The 22,071-nt window shown below is 61.9% G+C and overlaps 4 protein-coding genes across 9 annotated transcripts in view; 1 reads left to right on the top strand and 3 right to left on the bottom strand.

The window, feature by feature from the left end:
* Positions 1 to 1,318: 1,318 nt before the first annotated feature.
* On the bottom strand, positions 1,319 to 12,837 carry SEZ6 (seizure related 6 homolog). Its single transcript, XM_042830123.1, has 16 exons — positions 12,768 to 12,837; positions 5,969 to 6,517; positions 5,766 to 5,899; positions 4,979 to 5,171; positions 4,515 to 4,700; positions 4,281 to 4,449; positions 3,661 to 3,827; positions 3,386 to 3,580; positions 3,001 to 3,139; positions 2,722 to 2,918; positions 2,460 to 2,654; positions 2,186 to 2,377; positions 1,910 to 2,107; positions 1,786 to 1,824; positions 1,564 to 1,684; positions 1,319 to 1,487 (listed from the first exon to the last, which is right to left on the bottom strand). Exons 1-16 carry the CDS (start codon positions 12,835 to 12,837, stop codon positions 1,319 to 1,321), a joined length of 2,913 nt encoding a protein of 970 aa, XP_042686057.1.
* A 2,353-nt stretch (positions 12,838 to 15,190) lies between these two features.
* On the top strand, positions 15,191 to 18,436 carry PIPOX (pipecolic acid and sarcosine oxidase). 2 transcript variants are annotated; one of them, XM_042829934.1, is made up of 8 exons: positions 15,191 to 15,349; positions 15,901 to 16,049; positions 16,650 to 16,788; positions 16,870 to 17,052; positions 17,115 to 17,261; positions 17,332 to 17,490; positions 17,573 to 17,648; positions 17,715 to 18,436. In XM_042829934.1, the coding sequence occupies exons 1-8, from the start codon at positions 15,212 to 15,214 to the stop codon at positions 17,843 to 17,845; spliced, it is 1,122 nt and encodes a 373-aa protein (XP_042685868.1). In that variant the 5' UTR covers positions 15,191 to 15,211; the 3' UTR covers positions 17,846 to 18,436. The 2 variants fall into 2 exon arrangements, with proteins under 2 accessions (XP_042685868.1, XP_042685867.1); XM_042829933.1 differs by having other exon boundaries at positions 16,587 to 16,788.
* A 318-nt stretch (positions 18,437 to 18,754) lies between these two features.
* MYO18A (myosin XVIIIA) overlaps positions 18,755 to 22,071 on the bottom strand; it is a 26,753-nt gene continuing 23,436 nt past the window's right edge. For all 5 annotated transcript variants that reach the window (XM_042829931.1, XM_042829927.1, XM_042829929.1 and 2 more), the window contains one exon: positions 18,755 to 19,376. In XM_042829931.1, the coding sequence (XP_042685865.1) occupies positions 19,238 to 19,376 (139 nt within the window). In that variant the 3' untranslated portion in view covers positions 18,755 to 19,237. The remainder of the gene's footprint in view (positions 19,377 to 22,071) is intronic.
* Positions 19,384 to 21,852, bottom strand: LOC122166283 (nucleolar and coiled-body phosphoprotein 1-like). The gene has a single exon (XM_042829932.1). The coding sequence runs from the start codon at positions 21,411 to 21,413 to the stop codon at positions 20,118 to 20,120; it is 1,296 nt and encodes a 431-aa protein (XP_042685866.1). The 5' UTR covers positions 21,414 to 21,852; the 3' UTR covers positions 19,384 to 20,117.

The following is a 22,071-nucleotide window of genomic DNA, read 5'->3' as shown; positions in this document are numbered from 1 at the left end:
CTCACTCATCAACGTGCCACGTTTTCTTCTAAAACACCATTTTGTTTTTAATTAATGAAACAACCAAAAGATGGGCGAAGGGGCAGTGGCTCCTCTCCAAAACAGGGTACGCGCGGCTGGGGAACGGGACAGTATATTACATCGGCCTTGGACAGAACTCCCAGCCCCGGGCCTGACCTGGTCCGGGGGCGGGGGTGTGGGGACACAGCCGAGCTCAGTGCCCCACCTGCCCACCCCGTCACCGTGGGGGTGGGGGTCCGGATTCGGCCCTCGTGGGATGCTGGGACGTGCAGGGCCGGGGCGCACCTCGGGGAGGGGGAAGCGAGCAGGTGCTGGGGGGGGCAGCGGGGGGACGCGGCATGCTTGGTGTTTCAGGGGTGGCTCTGGGAGACATCGGGGTGCTAGGAGTGGGTGAAGGGTGAGGGCACCCCGAGGTTTCCTTAGCCCCCCCCTCCAGGGCACCCCATTGCCCCCCATCCCGCGACCTGGCCCCTGTCCCCAGCATCGTCAGGCTGCAGCCCCGGGGGCTCCTCACTGCGCCTGCACCATCCAGGGCTCACTCCTCCATCGCTGGGGCCGGGGGGGATGGAACTGCTGCTCCGGGGAGGAGGGTCAGGATGTGGCCCTGCTGGTTCAGCGTCCCGTGCCCACCCAGAGCAGGGATCAGGGGCAGTGGGGCTGGGGGAGACCCCACGGGGGTCCGGGCGGGTTGGGGTGTGTGTGGGGTGGCTCCCGCTTGAATCTCCTTGCGAGAGGTGAGCCTGGCACCGTGGCGAGGGCCGGCAGGCATGAGCATCCTGGGAGGGGTCTGCTGCACCCTCGCCTAGATGGACACCTCATATTCCCTCGTTTCCTGCAAAGAAAACAGACTGCGAGGGGTTGGACACTCACTGGTGCTGTGCTTTGCCTCCCCCCCTCCATCCTTGGGGACCCAGGGGGCACCACAGGGACAGGCCACAGGGTTCAACATCCCATCCCATACGTGCCCCCAGGTGAACGACCCATCCCATGCGCCGTCATCAGATGGAGGTCCCATGCATGTGTGTGCAGCCTCTGGGAATCACATTCCTTCTCTGCATGGTCTGTGTGATCTATGTCCTATTCCCTGGATGGCCTCAGGGATGCACATCCCATACATGCTCCCTGAGATGTATGTCCTGTCCCGTATATGCATAGGCTCTTGGATGAATGTCCCACCCACTGTACAGCCCGTGGCACACGTAGCCCATTGGATGCATGACGCTTGGTGTGCACATCCCACCCCACATATGGTCCCCATGGTGCACATCCCATCCTTTCCACAGTCCTGGGGTGCACATCACATTTTACCCCTGGTCCCCAGGGCGCACACCCCTGCTGGTAGGACGTGGGGGCCAGTGCTTACTCCTGTCTCATAGGTGGGGTTGTCAAAAGCCGACTCCACGGTGATGTGATCATAGGGGTGGGATCCAGAAAGGGGCAGCTGTAGGGCTGGCTTCCCCTGCAGCCTATAGGAGGAGGTGGAGATGGAGTTGGGCAGGTGGCAGTGGGGCTGGGGATCCAAGGGGAGCAGCAGGCACTCACTTGGAGAAGTAAAGGTAAACGCCTCCGATGAGCAGGGCCACTACCAGCACGGGCAGGAAGATGGCGATGGCCACATTGGTGCCCTCCAGTGCTGTCCCCGAGGGCACAGCTTTGGCCACGGCTGCGCGGGAGAGTGGGGGCTCAACGAGGGCACCCAGTGCTTGCTTCACCTTGGGTGCCCGTTGCACCCCAGCACCCAAGGGTGCCCCGAAGCTCCCTTACCATCCAGGTTGCGATTGCTGTAAAACTCATCGTAGGAGGCTGAGATGGGGAGAAACAACCCAACATCAGTGGGAAGCAAGGGGGGAAAACGGAGTCATATAGAAGGGCGGAGGGTTTTGCTTACCCGCCTTGCAGATGGGAGGTGAGCCACTCCAGTGCGAGGGATGCCCGGGCAGGCAGCGCAGATTGCCCTCACCCAGCAGCGCCCGCCCAGCAGTGCAGGAGAAGCGCAGAGTGCTGCCTGCCGGGTACAGCCGCCGCTCGGGGCTCTGCCGCCCGCCCGCGGGCACACCGGGGTTGTGGCATGGCTCGTATGCCTCCGCTGTGGGCAATGGCATTGTGTCAGCGCCCACTGGGTGCCGCCAGCCACGGAGGTGTGCACTCGGGATGCCCGACTCACGGATGCATTTGGGCAGGCGGTCGCTCCACTTGGGTCCCCCCGACGCGCGGTCGTGGCAGGTGAGGAGCCCGGCGCCTGCCAGCACGTAGCCCTTATCGCAGACGAAGCGCACGGTGGACCCCACCGGGAATTTGGGGCTGGAGACCACCCTGCGGCTGTGCTCGGCGTCCCCGGGGTCCCGGCAGGTGGTGACTGTGGGTTGTAGGGACAGGCGGTGACAGTGAGGGTGGGATGGGGTGGCAGGAGGGAACGTGGGATGTGTCACCCTGCTCACCCCGCTCGCAGGATGGCAGGTCGCCGCTCCACGTCAGGTCCCAGTGGCACATGAGCAGGTCGGCACCAGCCAGCTCGAAGCCGGGGTAGCAGTGGAAGGTGACGACGGTGCCGTGCAGCAGCTCCGGCTGCGAGGCGGTCTTCCAGCCATTGGCGATGTCAGGCAGCTCAGGGCACGTGTCATTGCGGGGCACCTCTGTGAGGACAGCAAGGGGTGAGCAGACCATGGGAATGACAGCACCCATCCCCACCATGGGGCTCACCAGAGAAGTGGATGACAAAGCCTTGCCGATAGGCAAAGACGCCGGAGCCGGGGTCAGATTGGAACTGGATGGTGACATCGGCGCTGGAGGCAAAGAGCTTGAAGCGGCCGTGGGCACCCGTGTACTGACCCAGGATGCGTGCTGTCAGATCATCCCCGTCATAGAAGGTGAGGATGTCCCCTGCGCCCAGCCGCAGCCTGCAGCATGTGGAGAACAAGGGTGGGGAATAAAAGGGTGTTCCCCCCCCTGGTGGCCCGTGTCCCGCAGACCCTCACTCACACGCGGATGTCCAGCATGACACGCTTGTCCTCCTCCACGTGCAGCCCCCAGATGCAGTCCTGGCCTTTGCCGTATGCCTCCGGCCAGTTGGGCGACAGCACCACGCCGGCCGTGTCCATCAGCTCCCCACTGCACACCGCTGCAGGCACACACCATAGCACCCACCATGGTGAGCCACCACCATGGCACCCCCCATAGCATCCTGGATCCAGTATCCCCCACGATCCCCTTGGCACCCCAGATCTAGCACCCACCACCGCCTCTGGATCCCACGGTGGTCCTACCCCCATGCAACGTGGCATGCTGCCTCCACCAGCCATGGTGCCCAACCCCAGCTCCAGTCCCTCAGCTCCACCACCCACATCCCCCCACCTCCGGTGCCCACCGCGGCATGCCGGCTCCGTCTCGTTCCACTGTGGGTCACTGGGGTCAACGCACTCGATGATGGTGGAGCCTTGCTCCAGCGTGTAGCCAGGGTGACAGCTGAACTCCACCGTGGTGCCCACAGGGTACCGTGGGTCGCTGGTTGTGAAGTTCCCATACTTGACGTAAGGCTCATAGCAGTGCCCCTGCTCGAAGGCTGTGGGCACAAGTGCTGAGGTCTGTGGGGGCCAAGGGTACATGGCAATGCCGGGTGTCCCCAGTGCCCATGCCTCGTACCCTCATAGCGCAGTGCCATGCCTGCAGCAGCCCCGCTGCTGTCAGTGGTGAGCTCCACAAAGAAGTGGCGTCCAGTGCTGAGCAGCCCTTCAATGGGCAGATACTCCACCTCATAGGAGTCATAGACCGGAGGTGCCTCCACGTTGTTCCCGTTGCGGATGATGAGCCTGCCCAGATGCAGCAAGCTCAGGATTCTGCCATGGCCAACAGCAACGAACCTTGTGCATGGCCAATGACGCTCATCCCGAGGCATGGCCATAGTGCCCATCCTCATTTATGGCAAGCGACACTTTTGGACATGGCCAACTGTGCCCACCATCAGGCCTGGTCAGTGGCATCCACCCTACAGCACTGCCAACCACACAGTGGTCCCAGCATGGCCAACAGCACCCATCCTTGGGCATGGCCAGTGGTTCCCCTCCCCAGGAATGGAAAACAGCAGCCATCTTTGGGCATGGCCAATGGTCCCCCTCCCCAGGCAAAGACAAGAGAACCCATTCTTGAGTGTGGCCAACAGCACCCACCCTTGAACACGGCTAACACATTCCATCCCCATACATGGTGCAGAGCTGTCCCAGGGTGCCCCCGCTCTCCTATTCCCATGCTGTGTTGACCCAAACCTGTCATCATCCTCTGCCAGTGAGACCTTCTCGAAGTGGAGGTGCAGGCGGTGTCCGGCGGGAGCTTCCAGCAGCCAGTGGCAGGTCAAGTTGTTGCTGTAGTTCCCAGGGAAGCCCGGGGAGATGACACGTCCCACGGTGGCATTACGGATGGCCCCACCGCACGCCGCTGCGGGACAGGGATTGTCAGCGGGTGCCCAGGTGACACCAGCCACGTCCCCAAGCAGAGCTCACCCATGCACTGAGGTTCGCGGGCGCTCCAGAAGGGCCGGGTGGCATTGCGGCAGGTGAGCAGGGGGGCACCCTGCAGCTGGTAGCCTGTGGTGCAGCGGAACCGGGCGTCCCCACCGGGGTGCAGGCTGCTGACCGAGACGTCACCGAAGGCGGGCCGTGCCGGGAAGGGGCAGCTCAACAGGTAGGCTGAGGATGAGTGGAAATGTCATGGAGCCAGACAGACCCATCTGTAATACCCCGTTGAGGGGGTCCCGCACCCTAAATCCCAGCCCCTGCATGTTGTTGATGTTGGGGATGCTCAGTGAGACAAGCATTGCTCACGCTGATCCACACTGCTGGTTGATGCCCACTTACCTTGGCATCTCTATACTGCAAAATGGTGTCATGCGGGAAGGGCACACCACGGGGACAGGGGACCCCAAAGGGATGGGACCATCCCAGCTGGTGGCAGCAGCTCCCCGTACCTTGGTACTGGAAGCGGTAGGATCCGGGGCTGGTGGGTCGGGGGCTCTGGAAGCGCAGGGTGAGCATGTTGGCAGGGCTGCGGATGACCTGGCCCCGTAGCAGGAAGGACTCGTTGGCCAACACCGCCGGCTCCAGGCCCCCTGCGCTCTCCACCGTCAGCGTCTCCCCGTCTGCCAGGCTGATGTTCTGCACCTTTGGGGACGGTGAGGTGTCACCACGCTGCAGGATTTCCCGCAGTCGATAGCGCGCTGGAGCTTGTCGGCGCGAGGCAGCGCCTTTCAAACACGCTTAGCATGGCCATAAATCTCTCCGTGGCATGGAGAGCAGCACAGCCCCGCGGCACGGCTGGGCCCATGGCAGCCCGGCGCGTGCTCCAGTGCTCCGGAGCAATTTGCTGTTAATGATGTTAATTAAGCAGTGCTGTGCGGTGATGAACAGCGGCACCAGTGAGTGCTGCTCTGCGAGCTGGGGCTGAGCACGGAGCAAACAGCAGCCTTGTGCCAATGCATTCTGCTCACTGTCAGCTATTGGTGATACCAGATTGGGTGAATGCTGTCGTTAATTAAATCCTATATTGCTGCTTCATCAGCAGGTGCCAATCACAGCAGCCAGAGGCCGATGGGTGGTGTATCCAATTCATGCATCCACGTCTCTTCTCCATAATCCAAGGGTGAAAGATGCCGTAAGCTGGCTCACATTGGCTCATGGCACGAAGGTGAAGACAAGGAGAGGGAAAGGACCCAAAGCTATGCATGTGGGACTCGTGCCCGCCCCCCAGCATCTCACCTTGATCTCCACACCATAGCCAGGGTAGACGGAGATGGTGTAGGTGCAGTCCATGCTGCTGTCATACGGGGCACTGGCTGGCTCTGGGGACACCAGCCAGCCCTCGGGACCTGCCAGCGTCCGGTTGCATGGTGCTGGTGACAAGGAGACCCCCGTGTTAGCCCCACATATACCTGAACCCCCATCTCCCTTCCCGTGCTCACCTGGTCCCTGCAGCGTGGTGACGGTGGTGGTGGTGATGGTGGAGGTAGTGGTGGTCCCCTCCTCATCCCCGGAGACCCCAGTGACCCCCCAGGTGGGCACTCGGCTGGGGGCTGCGGAGCTTGATCCTGACCCCCCAGTAGGGGGCTGTGAAGGGTCAGTACCTGGCGCGACCCCCCAGGGCTCCCCCCATGGCCCCGAGCGCCCAGCTGGTGTGGTCAGTGGGGCGGTGGGGAAGGCAACCCTGGGCAAAGCAGGGGCACGTGGTAGGATCTGGGGAGCTGGGGGTCCAGGGTCCGGCCTCAAGGCATCGTCAGGCAGCACAGGGCCAGGCAGGCCAGGTGGGAAGGGTGCCTGGGCCAGGTAGTCCTTCTTCAGGAAGGCCTCGTGCAGCAGGTCCTCCAGCAGTGGGTGGTGGTTGAGCAGCTTCAGGGTGGGTGCTGTGCTGACAAAGTGAGCCTCGGCCTCGCGCTCAGCTGGTGTGGGGAGGGCTGTGGGGTCTCCTTCAGCCTCGGCGCTCTCACCTGTCTTCCTCTCCAGCCCATTGAAGCCTGGGAAGGGAGAGAGTTGGGTGTAATGAGGAGCAGTGCTGCACCCTCGTGCATCCGTGTTGCACTGTAGAGCGATGCTTCATTGTCATCCAATGCTGCATCACAGACTGATGCTCCAACACGAACCATTTCATCACGGACCAGTGCTGGACCTCGGGTTGATGCTGCGCTGGGCACTGGCACTGGGGATCCTGGTGCTGTGCCACAGACCTCTGCTATACCATGGGCTGCGCTTCATCGTGGATTGATGCAAAACCACAAACGCATGCAACGCCACGGACTCATGCTTCACCCTGTAGCAATTCTTCATGGCCCAATGCTGCACCGTGCATTGATGCAACACTAAGGACCCATGCTGCACCACTGGCTGATGCTTCATCATGGACCAATTCTTCATCACAGATCGAAGCTGCTCCGGGCACTGGGGCCCAGCATTTCACCTTGGGGCTATGTGCTACCCTGAGCATTATCACATCCCTGTGGGTCGATGGTGCACACAGGGCTGATGCTTCACCACCCAGGGCAGCCGTGTCGCCGGGTCCCACTGGCCATGGTGCCAGGAGAGGAGCCGTGCCGTGCCGTGCCATGGAGAGGAGAGCTGCAGTGGAGAGCTGTCAATAAAGCTGATTGCTTTATTGAGGACACGTTCCTGGGTAAACAGGGACAGAGCATGGACGGCAAACAGGCACATCGACCGCATGCAGCGGGGCTCCGCCGCACCTCAGCGCAGCACACCCCTCACCAGAGAAGCCCGGGCAATTAAGCATGGCTAATTAACTCACATCTGCACCAGAGCTCACATTAAGGTGTACCCACTCCTCCCGTGACACGCAGCATCCTGACGCCTTGCCCAACGTCTCACCATGCGGTGCCGCGCACCGGCACTGATGACACGATACTGCCAATTACCAGGTAATTACACCGAGCCGTAGCAGGGCAGGCCCCGCGAAGATTAATTACTCTGTGACTGCCACTTTTAAGGGACTATTAAGAGACATTATCCCTGGAGAGTGGTGTGCGAGGAGCCACCAGGTGCAGCCATCATCCTGTCCCGCGTGCCACCACTGTCACCCCTCTGCACGCACACCGGCTCCAAAAGGGTAACCTGCCCCCCGGCACCACCAGAATTATTTCCTAATAGGATCCATTTATTGGAATATAAAAGTTAATGAGTTTATACTGAAGGGCGCCAAAATCTCTTTCAGGCTTTAATGGCAGATTAGAGCTCCAGGCCTCGTCCTGTGCTGCATGAGAGCCACCGCAGACACCCCACGTAGTGAGCGGGGACACTGGGGTCCATCACACACCCATGGTACCACAGGATGCTCCAGGTACTACAGGATGCTCTGGGTACCCTGAGAATCTCAGGACTTGGGGTTTTGCTGACCCCTGGAGCACTCGGGGTTCTCGGGCCAAGTCAGCTTGTGCCCAGATGTTACCACCCATGCCCCTCAAGATTACAGCCTCCACCTCCGCGGGTGTCTCTAAGCTGCTTATCTCCACCATGGCTGCGTCCTTCCCGGGTCCCTGAGCTGGCCAAGGGGCTGGTGACAGGGCACCCTGCTACCCAGGGGGCTGGCACTCAGGGAAGGGGGAAACGGGGCTGCTACACCCCGTGCTGTGCCTCCAGAGCCTGTTGACATGCGGGGCACGTGGCCGCGGCCGGGCCGGGGTCCTAATCCTTCACATCAGCTTTGCAGGAGTCTATTAACGGCGGCCACGAGCCAGAGAGATGCTGGAGACTAATCCGTCTGCGGCCCCCCCAGCAGAAATCAATCGCGGCTGGTGTCGCAAATAAATAAATAAGCAGCCACGCAGCCGCCTGGGGAGCGCGGATCGATGCGGGCGGCGAATAAAGCAATAACACAGCACCCAGCAAAGCAGCTGCGACGAGGTGAGCCGCCTGGCTGCCCCGGGTGTTGTCTTGTTCTGTGCCTCAGTTTCCCCATTCTGAAGACGGTGGAGTTGTTGTAGGCAGCCAGGACCAAGGGCAAGGGGCCACGGAAGGATTGTTTTCCAATTTAAAATCCAATCTGGCTTTGCCCCTGCGGCCGGGGCTGGCTGCTGCGATGAATGAGCTGTCAGGCAGCCGGCGCCATGCTCAGCGCCCTGTGGTCCCCAGCCACAATCCCATGGTCCCCTGTCATCATCCCATGGTCTCCAGTCATCCTGATGGGCACGATCATCGCCACCGGGCTGGGCAGAGACGTGCTGAGCTGCTGGCAGCTCCCACCTCCATCGCCTGCCTCAGTGTCCCCGGGGATGTGGACACGGTCTGGGGACAGGGACACTCTTGGTGAGAGCATGGGGGCACAGACAGGCAGGAAGCAGGGCTGGCACAAGGATGAATGCAGGCAGAACGCAGGTGGGTACCAAAGGAGCATGTGCAGCAGGTGGGTGGGCGCAGGCAACACCACCCTGGTGGCCCACCACTGTTATCCCATCTCTGGAGAGGTGACAGACAGGGACAGGAGGGGACCCACAACGTGCTGCCCCAAAGACACTGCCGCCAAATGCATCCAGCAGCCCCAGCAGCTCGTGGCGTTAATATTCATGGCGGTACTCGCAGGGAAGCGTTTGACCTTGTATGTTTTGCCATTCTCCTTGAATGGAACAGTCATTTACCCGCTGACACGTGTCACATGTTGCCACAGTCGGTTCCCCGGAGCACCGCGGCCGGCTGACATCCCAACACACCACCGGCACGCGCGGGATGCACCGAGCGAGGAGTCTGGGGGCAGCGGGGCATGGCACAGCCCCCTCCTCCCTTAGTGACCCCAAATTGCAGCCACCGATGGGTGGGGGCCGTGGGGAGCCGTGCACCTCACATCTTGGTGCCCCCATGCCGCTCGCACTCCCCACGCCCCTGCCCCATGTAATCCCTCTTCCCCGCTCTCCCTGCGGAGCTAATGCATTTGTACAGCAATTTCCATGAGCAGTGGCGATGATAAATTGCATGTCTGCTGCTATTTCGGACCTGATCGCTGTCGCTGTGCGCGCTGCCGGAGCCAGACAGCCTTGCAGCGGTGCTGCCCCCCCTTCCCCACGCTCCCAGCACCCCAAAAAGGCCCCGCAGCCACATGCGGAGATCCCTGCAGCAGCCCCCAGTGCCACCCGGGGGGGCCACCGCCATCCTGTCAGGTGCTCAGGGCTGCAAGAAATAGCACCAGGGTTTTGTATGGGCGATGGTTTGCTCAGGGAGCAGATTCCCCCCCCCTTCCCCCACTCCGGCTCCCCTTCTGCTGCCAGCAACAAGAATTGCAATCTGGTTGAGCAGAGCGCGAGCGCTGCTGGCTGGGCTCTGTGTTCAGCTGCTTAGCCGAGACAGCCTACCCTCAGCCCAACCCCAACCCATAGCCCAACCCCAATCCTACAGGCACTGAGCCACTGGGCCACCAAACACACCCTGAGGTCTCCCATGCAACCTCACCCCCAAAAACACCCTTGCCCTCCCCCCAAAAAACCCCACCCCACATGCCACCCAGAGCCCCATCACCACTATGTTTGTGTAGGGCCTACACTAATAGGACATCCACCCAGAGCTGATGTGATGGCCACCCCCAGGGGACCCCCGTGGGGACCAGCCACTGCCCACCCAACCGGCACAGCTCCCACCTGCCATGAGCAGATCTGGCATTTTGAGCACCTCTCTCCATTTTCACAGGGTCACAGCGGCGCTCTCGCAGCTGATTAATATTTGATCCCTTCAGCACAGCTCGTTACTGCATTTAAATTATATCTGTAATAACCCCCACCGGCACGGCGAGCGCGTGGGCTGCCTTCTGCAGGCTGCAGGCTGGACGTGTCCTCAACGCCAGCCAATGGGACCTCGTGGCACGTCCCACTGGGGGCCATGGCAGCAGGGAGTGGGGCCACCCCGTGTCCCTAGGGATGCTCTGTGATGGTGACATGGAATGGTGTCACTGCCCCATCTCCCGCAGCAGCCGGAGGAAGGGAGGCTGCTGCCTGTTACTGGAGAGAATCCATTACCTCCCTGGTTATAGGCAGCTTTCAAAGGCAATCTTTCAATTGTGCGCATTTAAAGAATTGATTGGAAGCTAAATTATCCTCTCCTGCCGGATCCACTGGAGACACAACTGCATCCGCCTCCCGGGGCGTCCATGTGCGGGGTTCCAGCCCACCCTGCAGCCCCACACTGACCCAGGGGGTCCTACAGCACCACAGGGGAGTCCCTCTGCTCCGTACCCAACCCCACTGCCCTTGCCGTGCCCTTGGTGACACCTTGGTTCCCACAGCAGAGCCCCAGAACGATTCCATCCCAACGCCAGCAGCCTGGGGCATGGCCTGTGGCCGTGAGTTTTCTGAGTGAGTGGGGACGGCCCCACGGGGCACCCCTGCCCTGCTTAAGAGCATTATCCAGATAATCCTGGCCTGGCAGCACAGCAGTGACGAACTCCTCGGAGGCACGCAGGGGATGGGCACGTGCTCAGTTAATTACTAAAGCAGATGCTTGCTTGCTTGCTTGTTTCCCTGGCCCCCTCCTTGAATGCAGAGCCCCAACTGCAGACCTGGTGCTCCCCAGGTACATTGTCCCAGTGGGCACAGCGCATCCTGCTGAGCGCGGATGGGGCAGTGGAGCTCATGGGGCAGTACCAGGAGCTGTGCCCCCAGCCATGCCATCTCCCTTTGCTCCTAAGACCTCAGACTGCAAGGAGCCATGCCCTGGAATTGCATTCCCTTGCTGCAGCGGCACCACGAAGCTGCACCAGGGGGTCAGAAAGTGGGGAGCAGAGCTGCACCAGAAGCCACAGGTCACAACAAGGCAAGGGCTGATGACAACGCTGCCATTGCTCTGGAGTATCTCCAGTCCCCCGGCCTGGATCAGGAACCTAAGAGCACCATCCCCACATTGCAGTGCCCTGTCCCCAGCACAACACAACCCCATCATCGAGTCAAGGCCACACTGAGCGAGGAGGTGCTGCACTGAGGTTGGTGCCGGGTTGGGGCCGCACCTGGTGGGGATTTGGGATGGAGGCTGAGCCCCCTGCATAGCTCCTGGCCCTGGTACCATGCATGGGGTGGGCACAAACCAGCCCCAGGAAGAGCTCAGCACCTCAGGCATCCCTACCTCTAACACTCTAGGAAATACACATGCAGAGTTTAATTAACTTTATTGATATTCAGAAATTAGGGGACTGACTAGAGGTAATTGCTCATTAGAAATCATTAAACTGACACGGCAAGCAGCAGCCTCCCTCCGGGGAATCCCGCCCTGCCCAAAGCCCTACTCCCAGGACAGATCCATCCCAAAGGAACCCAGGGATTTGGGGACACTGCCCCCCCCCACCAGACCTACTGCCCCACAGCGGGGTGTACCGCAGCACTGCCCCACTTTTTGCCACGTGAGGGGGGTGCATGGGAGACGCTTTAAGGAAGACGGCGTTGCCATCAGCTCTGGTGGAAGAGTGAGCCCGGAATAGCAGTGGGCACAGGGCCACGGCGTCCTTTCCATCTCAGCTCGGCAGCCAGATGGGGAGTTTATGTAACTCCCCGCACGGCTGCTCCCTGCAGCTCGGCTCAGCCTGCATCCCATCACCCCGCTTCCCAGCAGGGACGGACCCCCGCATGCTCTCCACCCATCACACCGCACGACCATGGCAAACCCAAGCCATCCAAGCCGGGTCACCACTGCTGCTTTTTGGGGACAAGGCATCGAGGCTTCCCATAACACACACCGCGTTGAGTCAAGAGGATGCGGGTGTTGGCTGCCCTCCTTGGGAAGAGCCAACGCTCGCCCTTCCCTACATCACTCCAAAATCAGAGGCTTCAGCACAAGCAGCGCAAAGCCCTACACACAAACACCCCCAACCCCACTGCGGGGTCTACATGGAGAGAGTGGATCCCAGTGGGGTGCAGCCTGAAGGGGTTTGAGGGTTCAGGCGTCGAGTGGTGCCCCCGGTAGGGCCCCCCCCATCCCGGTAACACTGCAGGGGAAGCTCTCAGCAGAGCTCACCGGGGGCGGCGTTGCGCCAATGGGGCTGCAAAGCTCTGCGCGCCCCCGCGCCACCGGGGAACGGGCGTGGGAAGGGGGGGGGGGAAGGAATTACTGCTGCCCGGTGCGGGGCGGCAGAAAGGGGATTTTGAGGCGGGGGGACAACGGCGGGTGGGTGAGCGCAAGTTGGCAAAGTTTGGCGGAGAAAGGGTGGCGGGGGGAAGGCGAAAGGAGGAGGGGGGGTCCACGGGTTGGGGTGTAGAGGTGTGGGTGTCGGAGGGGGGGGGTCTCGCTTACCGTGCGCGGGGGCGCGGAGCAGCGCGGCGAGCAGCGGCAGCAGCAGGGCGGGAGGCGGCGCGGAGCCCATGGCCGGCGGCGTTCAGCACCACGGACAGCTCCGCGCTGCGGGCACGGCCGCGCCGTAACGCTCCGAGTGCGGCGCCCGCCAATCCCGGGGCCGCGCGGCGGCGGGGGGGGGGGGGGGAAAAGGGGGGGCTCCTCCCTGCCCACCCCCACCCCCTCCTCCGCTCCCACCCCTCCTCCCCGCCCGCCGTAACGCTCCGAGTGCTGCGCGCGCAAATCCTGCCGGCTGGCGAACGGGGGGCTCCTCCCTGCACTTCTCCCCCCCCCCCCAGCCCTGCCCAGCGCCGTAATGCTGCGAGTGCGGCGCGTGAAAATCTTGAGAGGTGAAGGACTGGGGAGGGGACACAACCCATACAGCCCTCTCCAAAATCCCAGTGACCCCCGTGGGTGGAAGCCTGAAAGGTATCCCCCCAGCTTCCCTTCACCGTCAGTAAGTAGCCCCAGTTAGGGCTGGGCTCGTCATACCAAGCAAAGGAACCTGGCTCAGGGACAGCCCCCATCCCATCCATTCTTTATGAACAGCAGTCACATCCTGCACCCCCACATCCCTCCCCAGAACGTCAACAACCCCAGTGTCTGTGGATCTCCAGGGTAGAAGCCTCAATGAAGCCCCTTCCCCCTGCTGCCCATCCCTTAATAGCCCCAATTAGGGCTGGGCTCATCGTGCTTAAGCGGAGCACCTGGTTCAGGAGCAGCTCACTCATTCCCCCACCCTGCTCATCCATTCCCCGTGGGCAGGATCTCATCCCGCACCCCATCCCCATCGTTGCCCAGAGGGACTCATCCCTGCTGCAGGCAGATGGCGTTGGCACCAACAAGGAGCTGCCGGGCAGCTCTTGCGTGCGTTCAAAAATAATAAAGCTCAGCCTCATTGTCTCATCGCCCCCTCCTGCATGGCAGCCCAGATGGCCGCGCCTCTCCGCGCTGACAGCGTGCTGAGATGGGCAGGGGGCAAACACAACCCTTGGGCCATCATGGGGAGCTGATTGTGTGCACTGCATCCGGGAGAAAAACGCCCTTTCCATAGGGATCGGCAGCCGAGGGGCGGCACGGGGGGGTGGGGGGGTCCCTCTGTGGCCCCTCTTGTCCCGCTGCAATGCGGGTGGGAGCGATGAGCTTCCAGAGCTAAACCCAAAACTTTGATCCGCCGGTAGCTGCATAAATGTTTAATGCGCCGCAGCCCCGCTCGGGCTCGGGAGATGTGCGTTTTGAGGCCAAACTGATGTTTCTAATATTATGATATTCAAATAATTTTAATCTCCCCGACGCTTCCCCAGGCACGCACCTGGACTGCTAACGAAGGGCCGCCTTCGGCGCTGTTGGTTTTGAGACAAAGCAAACCGGCGCGTAGGGCCATGAAGGCCAACGAGGGCGAGCGCAGGTGGAAGGATCCCAGCACCCTACAGCTCCGTGGGCATTTCCACACTGCTCCTATTGGGGCACGCAGTCATTTGAGCACGGATGACCCAGCAGGAAGCACTCAGCCTTTGGGAAACGCCAACGTGCAGCCAAGCACGCAATGGGTGCCTGCCTTTCGGGGTCATCCGTGCCACGACAGCGATAGTCAGAGCCCGTCCCTGCGCTGCCCTGGGGGTGACCATCAGCACTGCGGGGGATGGCCGTGCCACGTGTCCCCAGGGGTGTCCTCAGATGTCCCCATGCCACCCCGGAGCTGCGTCGGGGCTTTCCCGAAGCGCCATCCCATTAACGCGCCGTTCGTGGGAGAAGAGCTCAATTTTTCCCATTTAACATTTCATGGATAATTAATTATTCTTCATCTTCCCGGCGCAGAGCAGAAGCAGGTACTGCTGTTCAAAGGCTGGGCGCCGGCGGAAAAGCCAGCCGAAACCCCAGGAAATCAGAGCATTTATTCCTGGCATCAAAGCGAGGGCGGCGCACCGCGGTAATGGGGCCGCGCTGCGGTAATGGGGCCGTGCAGCCCCAGGCGCCCGCAGCGCAGTGAGCACCGGGCGAGGGCTCCCACCTCACGTCTCCATAAAGAATGGCATTCAGCGCTTCCTAATCGTGACCATTAGTCGGTAAATAATGCCTTACGCATCCTTCTATTCTAAATGAATTCCCCTCGTTAGCGGGCGCGCTGCACAGGTGCCCATAGAAACCCGACGGCAGCACCCGTCCCCAGATCCCACCCCAAATCCACATGCTTCCCCAATCTCCCATCCCACGAGGCGGTTTGGGCACCCGGCCCTCAATCACTGCTATCTCCCAGCAGGGAGAAAAAAAAAGGGAGATGGCAGCCAAATAGTTTATGGGCCATAAATTACACTGGAGGGAAAAAAAAAACTGTTTCCCTGCGCTCCGGAGGACTCTGCCCTGTCCCTCCCCCTTGGCTCCGCTCCCAGCTGCAGGAGGACAGGATGGGGACAGACATGGCTGCTCCGGGACAGCCCAGCTGCACTTCCTACGATGCCATCGTCATCGGGGCCGGCATCCAGGGCTCCTTTGCTGCGTACCACCTGGCCCAGCGTCGTAGGGACACACTGCTGCTGGAGCAGGTACTGATGTCCCCAACCTTGCCACCTCCCTGGCCCCAATGCTGTGCCCCCAGCCCTGATGTAGCAGGACAGGGACCTGGCTGCCCTCTGCCCAGGCATTTGACACTCCATGGTGTTCCAGTGCCAGGACGCTGTGTCCTTTAGTGCCAGGACCCCTGTGTCCCCAGTGCCAGGGTTCAGGTGTACCCAGTGCCAACAGCCCAATGTTCCCAGTGTCAGGACCCCCATGTCCCCATTACCGTGATCTTGTTATTGTCAGTGCCAGCATCCCATTGTCACCAGTGCCCCAGTACCAACACTCTACTGTCCCCAAAGCCAAAACCCTAGCGTCCCCAGTGCCAACAGTCCAATATCCCCATTGCCAGTGGTCCAGGTGTCCTCATTTTCAACACCCTACTGTCCCCAATACCAGCACCCCACTGTCCCCAGTTCCAGAACCCCTACATCCTCAGATCCAAAATCCTCCTGTCCCCATTGCCAGGACCCCAAGCCTTGAGGGGCTGGGGGACACCTGGAGGCTGCAGCCACCCCCATGTTCCCATGCCCCACAGTTCTTCCTGCCCCACTCACGGGGCAGCTCACACGGGCAGAGCCGCATCACACGCAGCGCGTACCCAGAGGAGCATTATGCCCACATGATGCCCCACAGCTTCCGCCTCTGGCAGCAGCTGGAGGACGAGGCAGGCATTCTGCTCTACAGGTGATGGGAACGGGGACCCCGCACTGGGCACTGCCCCTTCCCTGGGAATGGGGCTGGGGCTGTGGGCAGGCAGCTGCAGTTATTTATGGGGCTCTTTAAGGGAAGAACCATTAAGGAAATAAGCGTGTAAACGATCCTGCAGCGGGGTTGGGGCTAACGGGTCATCCATCAACCCCAGCATCATCCAAGCTCTGAGCCTCCGCTTCCCCAACCAAGGGGGTGGCATGAGAGGGGACATGAGAAATGGGATAGGGGATGTGGGATAGGGGATAGGGGATGAGGGATAGGGGATGTGGGATAGGGGATGTGGGATAGGGGGTAGGGGATGTGGGAAATGGGATAGGGGATAAGGGATGTGGGATATGGGATAGGGGATATGGGACAGGAAGTAGACAATAGGGGACAAGGAACATGGGATTAAGGATACGGGTTGAGGGATGGGACATGGGACAAGAGACACGAGATGGGATATAGGACATGGGATATGGGACACAGAACAAGGGACATGGGTGCCACTGATGTGGCTGCTGGGTGCAGGCGGACAGGGCTGGTGGTGCTGGGCCCACCAGGTGACCCCAAGCTGGAGGGCTGCCGGCACAGCCTGGGGCCCGATGCCGTCCTCGATGCGGTGACACTGGCGCAGCGTTTCCCTGGGCTCCGTCCCCGTCCCGGCGAGGTGGCCCTGTGGGACAGCAGTGGAGGTGTGCTGCTGGCAGACCGGGCGCTGCGGGCGGTGCAGGTGGGTGCCGACGAAGGAACAGGGATGGAGGACACGGAAGGTGTTCCATCCCCATCCCTTCATCCCTTCCTGCTCACACAGGACGCGTTTCGTCGGCGCGGGGGCACAGTGCGTGATGGGGAGAAGGTGCTGCGCATCGATCCCGGAGCAGTGATCACTGTCACCACGGCTGCTGGGCTGTACCGAGCTCCCCGGCTCATCATCGCCGCCGGCGCGTGGACCAACGCCGTGGTGGCACCGCTGGGCCTCCGCCTGCCGCTGCAGGTAAGGGCTGGTGGCCGCAGGTGGTGGCACGGCCATGAGCATGTCTGACGTGCAGCCCCCAGCCCCTGCGCATTGACGTGTGCTACTGGAGGGAGAAGGAGCCCGGCAGCGGCGGCGCGGTCACCCCCTGCTTCACGGCCACGGGGCTGCCCTACGCTCCACATGGGATATATGGGCTGCCGGCCCTCGAGTATCCCGGCCTGGTCAAGGTGAGTGTGGCACGGTGGTGGTGGCGCCGCGGTGTCCCTTCTGTTTGCTCCCACTGAGCGCTGTCCTCAGGTGTGCTACCACCACGGCAGCCCCACTGATCCTGAGGAGCGGGACCGGACCCCCCCAGGCTCCCCCCATCCCCACATCGCCCTCCTGAGCAACTTCATCAGCAGTTACCTGCCTGGGCTGGAGCCACAGCCGGCTGTGCTGGAGAGCTGCCTCTACACGGTGAGACCCAGGTCCCCATTGCCCCCACAGTGGGTCCTGGCTGTGCCCCAAGCCCCGCTCCTTCACCCCACCGCTCCCCCAGAACACTCCGGATGGAGACTTCATCCTGGACCAGCACCCCAAGTACAGCAATATCATCATCGGGGCCGGCTTCTCGGGTAGGTCCTGGCCCCCCTGGGGGTACCTTGGGCATGGCTGTACCCCCAGCCCTCTCTTCCCTGCAGGCCATGGATTCAAACTGGCCCCAGTGGTGGGGCAGCTGCTGTGCGAGCTGAGCCTGGGTGAGGAACCATCCCACTGCATGGCTCCATTCGCCATCAGCCGCTTCCCAGGTGTGCTCCGTGCTGCTCTGTAGGTGCAGTGTCACAGCTGTGCCCACGCAGCATCACACTGCCCTGTAGTGATCCCTGCATCCCAAAGTACCACCGCCCCCAGCTCCTTGCATCCTGATGTCCTCAAAGCCTGCCAGCCTGGTGCCCTGCATCCCTCCATCACCTAGCACCTCAGCATCCCTGCAGCTGCACCCCCACATCCCAGTATCCCCAGTATCCTCGTTCCCTGTGGTTCTGCATCCTGGCATCCTTATACCCTGCTCCCCTACATCCCACCATCCCAGTGCTCTGCTCCGACCCATCCTCACATCCCAACACTCCCGCATCCCTTTATCCTGGTTCCCTGCCCTCCTGCTTCCTCACTATCCTCCCATCCCAGCACCATCCTTATATCTCGATCCCCTGCATCCTCACATCCTGCCACCCCCACACATGGCTCCCTTGCTTTCCCACCGCTCCACACTGTGTGCCAGCCCAGCTCTGCCAAGCAGCCACTCCCTGGAAGCACACGAAGGCGCTTTGCCAGCGCCATGGAGCCGGAGCAGCGCGGGGAGGCACACTCGCTTAGGAGTCAAGTTAAATGTTTTAATGTTAAATGTGCCATTTTATTATCATTAGATTGCTCCCACTTAATGAAAGCGCATTAGCGCAGCGTAGCTTTAATGGCGGCGAGCGCCGAGCTCGGCCCATTTGTTTAGAGATGGCAGGGAGAGGGGTGGGAACTGCCTGTTTTGTGGGGGCTGGGGGCTGCGAGGAGCCCCCATGGAGCCAGCAGCTGGCAGCAAGCAGAGCCCCCCTATGGGAACAGGGATGGCACCGGGCTCATCCCTCCGTGCGCCCCATATCCTTGCTGGAGCCCTGCACACCACAAAAAACCCACCCTCCAAAACCAATCCCCCCCCCACCCCAAAACGGGGCACGCAGAGCAGGCGTCACCAGCCAGAAATGACGTTTCTTTATTTTCGGATGGAAAGGAAATGGGGGAGGAAGGGCTGCACAGCTGTAGTGCAAAACAACCGGTGGGGTGGGGGGCAATAGGGGAGGCGAGAGCCCATGGGGGACCCCGTCCCCACGTCCCCTTTGCGGCTGTGGGGCGGCTGTGGGGCGGCTGGCCCCGAGGCCTGGCCAGAGACGTCTTTGGCTCAACTAAATGGGGATGAAGAACATGGAGGGGGGTGTCCAGGGGGGTATTTTAACTTATAAAATAAGGAGACAGCAGGCACTGAGGAGGAACCGATGGAGCCGCCGAGGACAGATGGGGTGGGAGGGGTGGGCTGCCCCCCCTGCACGAGGGATGGGGACGGCAGTGTGTTCCTCCCCTTTTCTTCACCGTGCAAAAAAGAAACAGTGGCTGCCCGGGGGGGGGGGGGCCCGAGGAGCCCAGCATGTCGGGGCCATGGGAAGGGTGGCGGGGGCTACGCGGGGGTCTCGGCGGTGCGGCTCTCCGTCTCGCCATCGCTGGTGGGGCTGTGGGATGAGCGCTCCGTGCTTTCTGTGGCATCCAGCTCCTCGTCCCATCGGTCGTAGGAGAAGGGTTTCCGGCAGCTCGGGGGGCTGTGGGGAGAAAAAGGGGTTAGGTGCTGAACTGCTGTCCTGACGCATCGAGGCTGCGTTGTCTCCTTGGGTTGCCTGTGAGAAATGGGGCCGCGGCCCTCCTGCTGGGTACAGAGCAGCACTGAGTGGTGGCAGTGCCAAAAAACATTGGGTCTGGGCTCAAATGGGTGACTGGCCATGGCTGCACGTCCTGGATGGAGATGCGTCCCAGCCCTGAGCCAGTGCCCTGCAATGCGACAGCCTGGCCAAGGGCTGGGATGGTGATCCAACAGCATTCCCAAAGGATTTTTCCACCTCCTCCAGCCCTTTTCCTACAGAAGCCATAGGAAGCAACCGAACCCACTCACCACTTACTGCCAGGATGCCAGAGAGCTGACTGCAGCCCCCTTCCCACACAGATGGGGTGCAGGACTGGAGTAACCACTCCAATAACCATCCGACTCCATCTACTCACCCATGTCATCCCACATCTGCACCCCACACTGGGTGCTGTTAGTACCACTGCTCCTCCCGGAGCCGCAGCCCCATCTGCCCACCCCAAACTTCCATCAGAGATCCATGCAGCCACTCCAGGACGGGATTAGCACTTCTCGGAGTCCAACCCCACGGCACAAGGATGGAGCAGCATTCCCACCACCGTGTGGCCTCAGCAGGGATGCTCGGAACGGTGCCTGGGCACGGTTAGGGGTTAGTGGCACACTCGGGTCATGCTGCAGGCACACACCGCTCCCACCTCCTGCCTCAGTCGCTCTCAGGCCGGTACAGGTACTTCATCATCAGGCTGTCCACCTGCTTCTTGCGCCTCTTCTCCTCCTTCCTGGCCCGGTCGGGGCGCACCGGCTCCTCCCCCCCGGCTGCCCGCGGGCCCTTCTTCACACTGGAGGTGCTCCGGTAGGAGACGGTGGAACCGGAGGAGGAATCGGAGGAGGAATCTGAGCCCGACTCGGAGGATGACTTTTTCTTCTTCTTCTTGGATTTCTTTTTGGATTTCTTGGATTTCTTCTTGGCGCTCTTCCTCTTGCGCTCCTCCTCTTCCTCCGAGGAGGAGGACGACTCCGAGGAAGAGCTGCTGCGGCGGCGGCCGGAGCGTCGGGATGGACGCGACACCTCGAGGGCGGACGCGGAGCGGCGGAGGCTGCCGGGGCGGTCGGCGGCACCCAGCGGCGCCGCGCTGCGCACGCTGCGCACACTGCGGACGCTGCGCCCGTCGTCCCCGGAGTCGGGGCTGGAGAGACCCCCGGCCCGCGGAGAGCGGTAGCTCAGCACCTCCTGGATGGCAGCCTCCAGGTCGGGGTCGAGGTAGGAGCGGTGCCCCACCGGGCGGGCGTCCCCGGGGGGACCGTCCTCGGAGGCGGCGCTGCGGGGTCGCGGGGGCACGGAGAAGCTGCGGCCCAGCGGGGGCTGCCCGCGGGATGCTTCATCCGCCTCATCCAGGAGGCTGCGGGCGAGCGAAAGCCGCGAATCGGGGCGACCGCCGGCACCGCTGCGCCGGCTCCGCAGGCTGCCGGGGCTGGAGAGGGCGAAGCTCAGCACCGAGCACGCCTCGTCCCCTTCGTCTCCATCCTCCGGCGCGCGCCACGAGGCCGACGAGGCTCTGCTCACCGGCGCGGAGGCGACGGAGCCCTTCTCCCCATCGCCAGCCGACAGCGACCAGCGCTTGCCCAGCCCCTGCCGAGCGCGGCCGCTGGCGTCGGCGAAGGCGCGGGCGATGACGGCCGCCCGGTCCTCGTGCTCTGCGCCCCGCGCCCGGCGGGCAGCGCGCTCCGGGGAGGCCGCCCGTTCGCTCAGCGCGCTGAACAGCGTCTGCTCGTCCCCGCGGCCGCCTATGGAGTCCTTCAGGCTCGGCCGCTTCCTATAGCTCAGGCTGCTCAACACCGACACCGGGCGCTCTTCGCCCTCGGGGACATCCGTGGGAGCCGACCTGGGTGCGGGCACGGCGCGCACCGGGGGGGGAGGGGGGGGGGAGAGAAAGGAGTGAGTGCGGGGAACGCGCCGGCACACGGCGGAATTATCGGCGTCAGCGAAAAGCTGCTCCATGCAAATGCGGGCATTGTTCCACCCCGTCACTTTGATTCGCCTTTAAAGTGCTCCGTTCAATTTATCTCACTGTCAACTACCTGCAGCCGCCGCCTTTGATTCCCGACTTCAGAAAACTGGAATTATCTCCAATAACAAAATGTTTTACATCTGCGCCGCTGAATAAATTAAACCAATTAAGAGAAAACAGCTCAGATCTTTCCCCCTGCTCGGTAGAAGGCGGGAGAGCCCCCCGGGATGCCTGAAACCCTGCCAGAAAATCGGGTTTGGATGAAAGCAATCTGCGCTCATCAGGAGAGAGCTCTCCCTGATGGCTGTGGGACATGAGTGGGGCCGTGTGGTCCCCAGGAGGGCTACAGCACTGGGATGGCGAAGTGGGGATGGAGGTGTGATGGAGGGATGTGGGATGATGGAGGGATGCAGGATGATGGAGGGATGAGGGATGATGGAGGGAATGCAGGATGATGGAGGGATGCGTGATGATGGAGGGATGCAGGATGATGGAGGGATGTGGGATGATGAAGGGATGAGGGATGATGGAGGGATGCGGGATGATGGAGGGATGTGGGATGATGGAGGGATGTGGGATGATGAAGGGATGAGGGATGATGGAGGGATGTGGGATGATGGAGGGATGTGGGATGATGGAGGGATGTGG

Source organism: Centrocercus urophasianus, unplaced genomic scaffold, assembly GCF_019232065.1.
Source record: "Centrocercus urophasianus isolate 14NV4802_14NV808 unplaced genomic scaffold, USGS_Curo_1.0 seq_33, whole genome shotgun sequence".
NCBI classification, from domain to species: Eukaryota; Metazoa; Chordata; class Aves; order Galliformes; family Phasianidae; genus Centrocercus; species Centrocercus urophasianus.
This window is presented reverse-complemented; position numbering and strand designations above follow the sequence as displayed.

Bases quoted from the DNA above. Each gene is read 5' to 3' on its own strand.
- SEZ6 (XM_042830123.1), bottom strand. From the start codon at position 12,837: ATGGGCTCCGCGCCGCCTCCCGCCCTGCTGCTGCCGCTGCTCGCCGCG. The intron at 3,828-4,280 runs GTTTGGGTCAAC...GCATCTGGGCAG, and splicing joins CTGGCAGAGGATGATGACAG to GCTCATCATCCGCAACGGGA. The intron at 2,655-2,721 runs GTGAGCCCCATG...CTGTCCTCACAG, and splicing joins CTTTGTCATCCACTTCTCTG to AGGTGCCCCGCAATGACACG.
- LOC122166283 (XM_042829932.1), bottom strand. From the start codon at position 21,413: ATGGAGCAGCTTTTCGCTGACGCCGATAATTCCGCCGTGTGCCGGCGC.
- PIPOX (XM_042829933.1), top strand. From the start codon at position 15,212: ATGGGGACAGACATGGCTGCTCCGGGACAGCCCAGCTGCACTTCCTAC. The intron at 16,050-16,586 runs GTGATGGGAACG...TGCTGGGTGCAG, and splicing joins GCAGGCATTCTGCTCTACAG to GCGGACAGGGCTGGTGGTGC. The intron at 17,053-17,114 runs GTAAGGGCTGGT...TGCAGCCCCCAG, and splicing joins GCCTCCGCCTGCCGCTGCAG to CCCCTGCGCATTGACGTGTG.